Source organism: Bactrocera tryoni, chromosome 5 (assembly GCF_016617805.1).
Source record: "Bactrocera tryoni isolate S06 chromosome 5, CSIRO_BtryS06_freeze2, whole genome shotgun sequence".
NCBI classification, from domain to species: domain Eukaryota; kingdom Metazoa; phylum Arthropoda; class Insecta; order Diptera; family Tephritidae; genus Bactrocera; species Bactrocera tryoni.
The window spans coordinates 22120369-22132452 of record NC_052503.1 but is presented as its reverse complement, the minus strand read 5'-3'; the positions used below and the strand labels follow the sequence as shown (position 1 = coordinate 22132452).

At 38.7% G+C, this 12084-nt stretch overlaps 1 protein-coding gene across 1 annotated transcript; it reads left to right on the top strand.

The window, feature by feature from the left end:
• Window positions 1-10849: 10849 nt before the first annotated feature.
• On the top strand, window positions 10850-11740 carry LOC120778699 (trypsin alpha-3-like). The gene has a single exon (XM_040110654.1). It carries the CDS (start codon window positions 10856-10858, stop codon window positions 11621-11623), a length of 768 nt encoding a protein of 255 aa, XP_039966588.1. The 5' UTR covers window positions 10850-10855; the 3' UTR covers window positions 11624-11740.
• Window positions 11741-12084: the final 344 nt, after the last annotated feature.

Below are 12084 nucleotides of genomic sequence, written 5' to 3'. Positions count from 1 at the left end.
GGTGAGTCACCTTTTGACTTCATTGTTAGCAAAAATCTTTTCATTTGTAATATGGGAAACTCTCCTACAATCGTGACTGGGAGAAGGTTCTTGACCTCACCCTAGCCTCAAACGAAATTGCCTCACTGATCTCAAAATGGAGGGTCTTTAATGAACACTCTTTTTATGATCATAGGTACATATATCGGGGTGAGGAAGGGTATCACAAGCGGCTGCGACAAACTCTCCCACGCGCGCCGGGGGCAGACTGTCATTCTAATAACAACTTCAGCTTCCCTTCTTGGCGTGCTGTTTTTTCAACTCCGAATTTTCTTTTTCAATTTCCGAAACTCGGAAATTTTTAAAAATTCAAATCTTTATGGCTGCCATCTCTCGTTAAAGACTTACAGCTCACAAGCATGAAATTTGCATCCTTCTCAAATAACGAAAACACTCGTTATTCTATAAAGTTATTGCTACGTTTTCGGAGTTTTACTCGTTTTACGAGATTTCTGTGTTTTATATGCCATAATTATGCACTGAGCGACCTCTTGCGTCAAATAGTCAAACACTGTGAGCAACTTCTTATACTCGACTCAATTATTTAAACTGTGCTCACTCAATATTGCATGCTGTAACTACTCCCTGCTCAAATGGCGAAAACATCGCCGCTGCAACCCCAGTCAATTCTCCTCAAACAGGAGGAGCTATTAAGCAGCCGAAAAACACTCAAACCTGCACCACGAGCAGGAGGCATTGCTTTTAAGCAGACTGCAGCAATTAAATTGAAGCAGAATTTCTCCTTCACCCCGCTGCAGTGAAGGGGAAGCGAGATAAATTTTGTTTTGTTTTAGTCCTGCTGACACTTTTTATTGGCTGCATATTGGGATGAGTTTAGTTGATCGCGAAAAAAGCTTAAATAGTTTTTCGGTTAGGTGTAGGTGTGCAAACATACATACATATGTATATAAGTATGTGTATATTTAGATGTATGTTTGTATATATCACAAAACTTTGCATTGACGGTTAGTGGGCTTGTTCTGCGGCTTATTCGCTAGTGTTTACGTTTGTACATATGTACATATGTATGTATGTAAGTATATATACATATGCCAGTAAATATATGCACATTTGTATGTTCCTCTGCTCTGCCCACAATACCGCAACTCGTTGTTGCCTTCCGAGTCAAACTAATTACCTTTGCTTATAATGGCCTTCTAAATGCGATTGTCATGCAACAATTTGTACGAGGCAAATAGAAAAATTAAATAACGTTGGAAATTATTGCACTGCAAGGCAATGTTAATATTTGCATAAATACGTAATGGCAAAAGATTTGCTCATGTGCATACATACATATGTGCATATATAGATACACACATACATAAACATTTTTGAAACTGATATATGTATGCATATGTTCTTACATATGGATATGTACATACATACATATATCTTCTACAGCTACTGAGTATGATTGGCACATTGTTGCACCAAAAGAGAATAATTTATAAGAAGCAAGTAGGAGATTTCTGAAGAACAGCAGGAATAGATTTTTTGGCTTCAATTAGTACCATTTATTGCTTGGGTGAAACAACAAAAAAAAAGAAATATATCAGAAAAAATATCACAAAGAATATATTTTTTTTATATTTGACATACTACTGTGCCCAAAAAATAAGGTATCAATGTATTTATTTTGAAAATTCTTTATTTATTCTTCCAAATCAATTTCATTCCCTTCAAAGTAATCCCCTCCCGATGCAATGCACTTATGCCAACGGATTTTCCAATCTTCGAAACACTGGTTGTGGTCACTTTCCGGGATGGCCTTCAGTTCCGTCTTCGCTGCGGCTTGAATCTCCTCTATTGTATAAAAACGGTGTCCCCGGAGCGGTCTTTTGAGCTTGGTGAACAGCCAGAAGTCGCACGGCGCCAGATCAGGTGAATACGGTGGTTGCGTAACGATATGGGTTGAGTTTTTGGTGAAATGATCAATAATTACGAGGGCACTATGGGATGGTGCATTATCGTGGTGTAAAAACCAAGATTGTCTTTCCACAATTCCGGCCTTTTTAGGCGGATAGCGTTACGCAAACGACGCATAACATTCAAATAATATTCCCTGTTGACTGTTTGTTCGGTTGGAAAGAATTAATAATGCACAACACCACGATAATCGAACAAAACAGTTGGCGCGATTTTTTTGCTCTCGGCTCGGGGTCGTAAGCATAGATCCAAGTCTCATCGCCAGTTATAATGCGTTTCATGACACCCTGGTAGTCGGAAAGCATCGTTTCACACACTTCAACGCGACGCCTTTTTTCCAAAAAATTCAATATTTTCGGTACCAGTCGAGATTTGACGCGCTTGAGGCCCAAAACATCCCGCAAAATGGTATTGGCTGAGCCTTTCGATAAGCCAACTTCATCAGCAAGGTCTCTAATTGTTAATCGACGGTTTTTCAACACCAAATCTTTGATTTGTTGAAGGCTATGTCTAAAAAAAATGTTTACAAGTGGTACTATAGTGAGTTCCAAGCCCGCCGTGAACGTGTCGAAGACGAAGAGCGTCCAGGACGACCATCAACCTCAACCGACGTATCCGCAGCAGAAAATTGATTCCATAAAAAAGATTTAATGCAAATTCTTTGCTCAACAAATTTCGACCTCGCAAAAAACGAAAAACTCACTTTTAGCAGCTCACAAAACGACACGTATCTCAAACACTAATGAATATTTTGACATGAAATTTTACATCAATGTGACTGACAGTACTACCAACCAAAAAAAAAAAATAATTCTCCAAATCCTTCGACGCGCGCAGTTTAAATTCAAATGTTACCTTATTTTTTGTGCACAGAGTACATACATATTTCGGTAACGTACCTTTAAAATACCATAATAGAATTTTAAATGAATATTGCAAATATTTCGGGAGGAAATCCTATCCTTTACCAATTTATCCTGATTTTTCTGAAACTCTGAAATTTAAATTTCACTTTTACTTAGATATCAGCCTAGAATAAAACCCGATAAATAACTCCCAACAGTTCTTTTATACTACTGCTACTAAGAAAAAAAACATACATATGAACTAAAAAAATCAGCTTTGAAAGGTTTTTCACCTGTTCAGTGGGGTCGTTTTTGCATTTTCTAAGCAAATTTACTATAGTAATGTATGGGGTTTTTCAGTAGGGTACTAAAAAAGTAGATCGATAGGGACAGCAAACGACGCCATATTGTTTCCCGCTCTTTTGACATTTCTCTTCAGGAAGGTTTGTCATTTCATCATGGAAAGACATACGATCCAACAACGAGTCGAAGCTATTAAAATTTACTACTGAAATTGGGAGTCAGTGGCCTGAACTGTAAGAGCGCTACAAAAGTTTATTTAAATTAAACAAAATCGTACTTCTTCCATATGATCAAGACCGGCACGTTACTGTGAATGGGAATCACAACCACTCAATGATAACCGAATAATTTTTGCCCAAATTGGATGATATGGACTTGGACAATATGTGGTTCCAACAAGATGGCGCCACAAGCAACACAGCGATGTTTCTTATATTTTTAATACCATCATAAAGAAGAGACTTCACAAACATATGGTCTGAACTTTTTAACTAATTTAATATTTTGTCTTGAGATTTTTGAACGAAAATTAATCCAAAAGCAGCTATTTTGGCAATTTTTGATTTTTTTTCAACCGAAAATCATTGTTTGGACAATATCTTCTAGTAGAGAACTATTTTTAAATTTAATTCACGTAGATGGTCCGCATTACTGCGACAGTAGAGAACATGTTTTTTTGGCGCCGCCGGAGATCGCTCGGAGATTGCATGTAATTCGAAAAATATTTAATTTTTTCTTAAAAAATGGGACCATATATTATGAAATACAAGGTGGGTTCCAAAGTAAACAGGACTTAAAAAAAACAGAACAAATGTTTTTTTCGGTAAAATCAATTTATTTTATGCAAAATAGTCTCCTTCTGCTTCAGTACAGCTTTTTCACGGTCCAAAAGCATGTTGAACGAGTGTTTTAGCTCGTTGGCCGGTATGGCCGCCAGTATGCAGGTGCAAGCCTTTTGAATGGCCCCTACGTCTGCATAACGCTTTCCTTTCATAAGCAAATGCATTTTTCTGAAAAGAAAGAAGTCGCACGGTGCCATATCAGGTGAATACGGTGAGTGGTTAATGGTTAAAATGTGATTTTTGGTCAAATAATCGTCCTTCGAATGTTGGATTCTGAGCAATTTTTGGTCGTCAGTCAATTTGTGCGGAACAAACTGTGCACACACCTTTCGTAAGCCCAAATGTTCGATCAAAATGCAATTAATCGATTTTTTGGTGATGTTCAATTCCATTTCCATGAATTTCTATGATTTCGGCTGATTTTTGATGAATTCACGCACAGTTTCGATGGAATTTCTGGTGATCACGGATTTTGATTGGCCCACATGTTGATCGTCATTTATATCCTCACGACCACTTTGAAAACGTGGAAACCACTCGTGCACTCTGCTACGGGATAGGCAATCATCGTCATAAACTTGTTTCATAAATTGCAACGTTTCGGTAAAAGTTTTACCAATTTTAAAACAAAATTTAATGTTGGTTCTTTGTTCGAAGCTCATTTTCGCACCGCTAACACAAACATGCTGACACCTAAAACGCAATAACTTCACTTCCAATCGATGAAATGTCATGAAATCACTGAGCAATCGATAAAGATAGCAGATTCTAACGCACCAGTCGACATATATGTACATAGAAGGCGCCACCAGGAGGCGCTAGATTCAAAAAGTCCTGTTTACTTTGTATGTATAAAAATGACCTTACAGTACTTTTTTTTTATCTTCCAAAATCGGCTATTCTTAGACTTTCGCAAAAGACTGTCACACTTGGTATGTTCCTTGGTTACTTTTTCATATATTAAATATATTTTTTAATTTCCATATGTACTAATTTATGTTATCTATGGCCCTCGAAGCTGAATATGTTAAGATCATAGCAATACATAAGATGTTAAAGAAGATCTGAATAAGAAGCTTGCTGTTTCTTTCGGTGAATATTTAGCCGCATGGACAAAGACAAGATGTAAATATCTTCATTGCACTTTCTTCTCAGCTGTCCAACTTTTGTAAGACAGGTTCACAAACCTTCTAGCGCCAAGAGGCAATTAAAGCTATACTTATCACGGTATTTATACTCTCAGTGCGTGATTCGGATAATATCATCTGTGCCCGTCAGCTCCTAAAGAGTTGTTTAAAGCAATCGATCTTGGAAAACTAGTACCATAGTTCATACCACAAATTTTCTTTGGGAAGTGTTGATGATGGACGAACCAAAAAGCTTCTACTTCTGGGCAAAAGCAAAAGCGAGCTTAGTAACATTGTAGGGGTCATCACAGGGCACCTAACCTTAAGTTCTCACCTTGAGAAAATTGGAAAAGTGGTTTCAGCGGCATGCAGAGCATGTGTGGGAGATGATGAGACACTGGAACATTATCTCTGTGAATGCCCCGTCTACAGCCATTAAGTTATTAATTAGGTTTAATTTGATTCCCACCCACTATAGTCATACAAATAATTGTAATAATGACATATGTAAGTGCGGGCAGGTATTAGAGAGATGGAAAGAGAGCTCGACATCTCTCGCGAGTCCCTTCGAATGGTTTTGGTGGATATTTTGTGTATGAGACGCGTTCTTACTCGACTCGTCCCGATAAAGCTGAACTTTTTTCAAAAAGAGTAACGAAGACGGAGACGCAGGTACAATCTTTTATAAGAGTATTGATATCATCGGCCTCAACACCCGTGCCGTTAGTTGTGCTTTCTCCAGACTGGACAACGGAGCCAAGTAAATGGATCTGGCAGTGAATGAAGGTAAGACGAAATATCTCCTGTCCTCAACGTCACTGTTGACACTCATAACTTTGAAGTTGTAGATAGTTTCGTATATTTGGGAACCAGCATAAACACCACCAACAATGTCAGCCTGGAAATCCAACGCAGGATAACTCTTGCCTACAGGTGCTACTTCGGACTGAGTAGGCAATTGAAAAGTAAAGTCCTCTATCCACGAACAAAAGCCGAACTCTACAAGTCACTCCTGTTATATGGTGCAGAGGGTTGGACGATGACAACAACTGATGAGGCGACGTTCCGAGTTTTCGAGAGAAAAGTTCTGCGAAGTCCTTTGCGCGTAAGCCACGGTGAATATCGCATTCGATGGAACGATAAGCTGTATGGGATATACATATGACGACATTGACATAGTTCAGCGAATTAAAAGACAGCGGCTACGCTGGCTAGGTCATGTTGTCCGGATGGATGAAAACACTCAAGGCCTGAAAGTATTCGACGCAGTACCCGCCGGGGGAAGCAGAAGAAGAAGAAGACCTCTACTCCGTTGGAAGGACCAGGTGGAGAAGGACCTGGCTTCGCTTGGAATATCCAATTGGCGCCACGTAGCGGAAAGAAGAAACGACTGGCGCGCTGTTGTTAACTCGGCTATAATCGCGTAAGCGGTGTCTACGCCAATAAATAAGGAGAAGATTATAACTGCCAATGAGTCATGGGTTTATGAATTTGACATCCGAACAAGTCAACAAAGATCGAAAGATGGGAAAAACAAACCGAAACAAAAAAAACTAACGACAAAGCCGCTCAATTTCTCACTGTTTTTTTCGATATTCGATGTTTTGGTGCATCATGAGTTTGTTCCGGAGGGACAGACGGTCAGTAAAGCGTTCTACTTGGTCGTATAGAAACGATTGCATGAGAACATCCGTCGATACTCAGTAAAGATGATACCGTCGCAAACCGCCGGAATTCCACTGGAAGAACAATTCATCGATTTTACATGATAAAAATACACCTCGATATGATGGTGACCGAGTTTTAAGCCAAAAACGCAATGAATACCATCGATCAACCACCGTACTCACCAGATTTGGCACCGTGTGATTTTTTCTTATTCCTAAACCGAAATTGGCGTTCCGTGGAACCCGTTTTCAGTCGATCAAAGAATGCCAAAAGATGCCTTCAGCATCCCAAAAAGTGCTTATGAAGTGTTTCGAGGACTGATCTATATCTGTTGGCGGTTACTTTGAAGGCGACATAATAAATATTGATGAATATTTAAATATTTTTCTTTTTATTTACAATTTATTTGTTGTCAAAATGTATTTCCAGGCTTTGAGACTCGGTTGATTTCATTAAAACCATGCACTATCGTGAGACATAAAAAGTGTCGCGATTAACTGTAGAAATAGTACAGAAAACCCCCGAAACCTCGTTTTGATCTTTCAGAGTCAATAAACATCCTAGGTTTGGATATATGTTCTTTAGACCTTATTACTAAATGATCTTATTTCTATTAAACTTTGTTAGTTTTGGGTTGTTTTTGTGTTTTAATAGTAATAACTTAGCGCTAAATACAAATAAAAACAAAATGACACTAACAAATCTCACTCTCCCATTCTCATAAACTCCAATCACAGTCGCTATGAATTTCTTATATTTTTATGAGAACGTTCACTCATCGCTTCGAATAATTTGCGCTAATGAGCTCATTAAATAGAAATTGTGAAAATTAGTTTCTCTACTTAGTGCGCTATTCATTAGTTTACTTCAGGTACCCTCGCAGCACTACCACCACCAAACTACCGACGAAAATGAAATTTACTATGCACACAAGTACACGACCGAGATCGTCAAGAAAATCAGGAAAATCCAAGTGTGGTAATTGAAAATGTAAAATCTGAATATATTCTACTTCAAATTGAATTCTTTTGTTCATATCTTCAGCCACACACACACACACACACTTATACATACATACAAACAACGTCACCACCTGTCCACTTGTCAGGTGGCAACGGCTCACACCCATACCCCAGCCTGGCGTAACGGCCAACAGCAGTCGAACGCCTGATCAGCCAACCGAATCGAACTAACAACGAAACGAACCATTAGAAATGCCAACAATAGCGAAAGTTTAATGCCACTGGCACGACCGGATGTCAGGAAAGCGACGGCGACGGCGACGGCGACGGCGAGGACCTCGCCTGCGCCGAGAAGCTAAAATATCTACTATGAACATTTCGTGTGCAATACCAAGTGGCAAATGGGAAATGAGTATGAAAAGTTGATCAAAAACAAAAAAAAAATATAGAAAAAGTTCAATTTTCAAATTAAAAACGTAAATGAGCAAAAAATGTTAAATTGAAACGAAAATTACCTATTCTGATGCGAATTCGCCACAGTCGCGACATTTAGTGTCAGCATAACACCCCCACCGACCGCCATCAGCGCGGGCCGTGCCAGCGCGCTCAGTACCCATTTGGTACGACGAAGTCTGCATGCTTCAGGCCGTCAGGCTTTATTAGGCATTTTCTGCTCAATTTGTGCCAGCGGCAGGATAACAAGAAAAATTATTTTTCCTTCATTTATTATAAGAAAACATTCCCGAGATGAAAATGGCCAGCAGGCCACAAGTTGAATGTTAACTATGAAGACATGAAAGAATGGCGCGAACGACGGCGAAGATGGCGCGCAGCTGAGAGAAAGCCAATAATGCTGCATGACTGGGCTTAAGTAACAGGTTATTAATGTAGCGCGAAGGCGCGCGTAAGGGGATCAGAGGTGCTCGTAAAACTATTATGTGAGAAGATAGATGATTTTTGATTTTTAATAAAATAGTTAGTGGAGCTCACCGAAGTCGTAAAGTTACTGCTTCATTAGAGTAAACGTGTGTGTTATGTCGAGCTGATGTATGAATGAGTATTAAATTTCAGCAAATATGTATGTTACTATGAGCGAAAAATAATAATTTCATCTCCAAAATCTCGGTATCAATGTTTTTTTCAATCCTTGGAACAATTGTTAAAGTCAATTTTCGTAAAAGCCTTGAATGCGCATAGCGATTCACGTTAAATGTCTTCAATTAACTCGATATTCGATATTGGTTCAGAATTTGGCGAAAAACTCACGAAGAATCAATGCAGTTTGCGAAGGTGCATTATGGTGGTGCAAAACCGAGAGTTGTCAACCCTTAATGCCGGACCCTTTTCACGAAAAGCTTCACGCAAATGACGCATAACACTCAAATAGTAGTCCATGTTGACAGCTTGGCCGGTCGGAAGGAATTCGGAGTGCACCACAACTCGACATTCGAAGAACACTGTCAACATAACCTTGATTTTTGAACTTCTTTGACGTGGTGTTTTAGGTTTCGGATCACTTTTGCCACGATATTTGGCCGACTGATCACCTGTTTCTGGGCCGTAAGCATGAATCCGAGACTCTTCGCCAGCAATGAAGTGTTCTGAAATCCTGGTAGTCGGAAAGCGTTGTTTCCCAGACGTTAACGCGATGCGGTTTTTCGAAAAAAACTTAATGATTTTGGAACCAAAAATGCTTGTAATTTTCTTATCATCATTCATCATTCCAACGATGCCAGTAAGATCTCTGACTTTAAATTGTCGATTCTCAAACTCCAATTCCTTTATTTTATTGACATATTGATCTTCAGTTGATGTTGATGTCCGACCTGGACGTGGTGCGTCGTCAACGCATTCTCAACCCTCTTTCAATAAGTAAATATGGCTGCAACCTCGGCCTTGACGATGCAGATGCAATAGTCAGGAATAAGTGTAATAAAGTGTCATAACCAAAGACTGAATTAAGATATAAAAACGTTATTAGGCTTAATCTTCTAAACTACTAAAGCTACAACCACAAAATTATCTGAGCACATATATTATAAGAACTCCTACTGACAATGTGAAAATGGATGAAATCGGATGATGACCCCGCCGGTTAAAAACTACTAAAAGCGGGATAAATCAATAATTAAATATGCCAGAGATGTTAAAAATTACCTCCAAAATAGTCTAAGAAGGTTTTATGGGAGCCAGTGTGAAAATTGGACGGTCTGCATGGCTCCGTCGACTTTTTGGTGAAATATATATTAGATATGTATATTAGGGGGTTTTTTGTTTGAACAATTATTTTTCTCAGTCCCTTCACGAAATTTCCTTGGAAATACCCTAAAAAACATTCCCTGAAAATGTTAACCCTTAATATTAACATTAAGAACTGGACGAGAGCAAGTAAAAATTTTCCATAGAAAATACACTACAATCGTGATTTTTTATCTTTAAATTCCTACAGATCAGAGGTATTTTATGGCATTGCTTTGACTTTAGATGCATATTTCTCAGAATTGTTCACTCTACAAAAGGACACAGTGCAACAAAGTCGTAACTCACATCGGCGAAGCAGTACGGGGCTTTAAACCTGATTTTTCCGTGAAATTCGCATTTTTTTGCATATAACTTGCAAAAAAAATTATGTGAAAAATTTAGAGGAAATTTTCTTTGCTATAAAAAAGGTCACCCTAATGTAATTTTTACTCTCGTTGTTAACATTATTTATATGATAGAAATCATGAGGAAATGGGGTGCGGTCATTGATAATAAGCAAATAAGGTCAATTCGCTGAAATGCATCTGCTTAGCTAAAATTCCTCTTTCCTTGTTTAGCAAACTTACTTCTAATATAAACAAGTGACTATAATTTATATTTCCAATTAAAATGAGTATAAACGATCTTTCCATGCATATGGATAATTAATATATTCAAATATTGCTTAGCACTACTAAGAATTTGGTATGAGTATGGAGAAATTAGTCTATATAAGTCTTTGTAAATTTCGCACGAAATATAGAGTCATCAACTGAAAATCTGAGCTAGAACAAAGCGACACACTCACAAATGTGAAACGCCGATTTCGATAAACTCCACAGGTGTATAAAAGCACTACGCGCCCACGGGAACGCATTCAGTTGTGCCAGTGACTTACTATGTGTCAATTCAGTCGACTTTTAGTTTTGCAATTAGTATTATGTTTGGCATTTGGCCATATTTATGGGCAACGAATGCTCATTGTCGGCGGGAGTGAGGTGACAGAAAAGAAATATCCTTATTTTGTGCGTCTGCACTTTCATGGAGAGTTCATTTGCGGCGGTGCGTTGGTGCGGAACAATGCTGTACTCACGGCAGCACACTGTGTGGAGGACTCCAATGGGAAGGACCTCAATGTGAAGGCGCTGAGCGTACACGCGGACACCATAAATTTGGGCGACACTGGAGTGGAGAGAGAAATCAAGTACGCGATGGTTCCAAAAGAATACGATGCGGAGACGCTAAATTATGATGTAGCGGTGTTGATACTCTCCTCTACCATACCGAATGCATCGGTGATACCATTGGGTAAGAGCGTGGTCGCTGCCGGTACGAATTGCCTGGTTATTGGTCATGGGCACACCGAAGAAGGCGGCGTCGTCTCAAAACAATTGCAAGAGATCCATGTACCTGTCGTTAGTCGGGAAGATTGTCAGCGCAAATATCGCGGCAAGGACCTTATTACACAATATATGATGTGCGCTTCGGAACCGGGCAAAAAGGATTCGTGTACGGGTGATTCTGGCGGTCCGATGATATGCAATGGTAAACAGGCTGGCATTGTTTCGTGGGGTGAGGGTTGTGGGCGTTTCGAATATCCGGGCGTTTACACAGATATAAGCAAGGTGTATGGTTTCATTGAAAACACACTAAAAATGTATCCGTAAGTAGGAAGTGAAACAGAATTGTATGTTTTTGCAATAAGTACTGTTATCTTTGCTTGACTTAATGCTATTACGATTAAAGATATTGTAACTATTTAAATGAAGTAATTATTAATACTATACATAATCTATATATTATACATATGCATGTATTATAAATAACAAAAGAAATGGGATTTTAGAAACTGCCGGCTTTTTGGAGCCATTGTTAATTTGCCATTGTTAATTTGCATTTTCATAGCAAAGGATGCCTGTACAGCTTAAGGTATCGTGTCAAATAAAAAATTTTACTATATAAGGATTTGATTTGGATCGGTCAGTTTGCATGAATGCTATATGTTACAACGGGTGATCCAAGTAGAGCTATTTTTATCCATAACAGATTAAGCGTGAGTAGTGGCAAGCTGTCATGTTATTTTTGTTCAGTATTATTTTGCATTTCATCATTGAAAGACTTACGCATG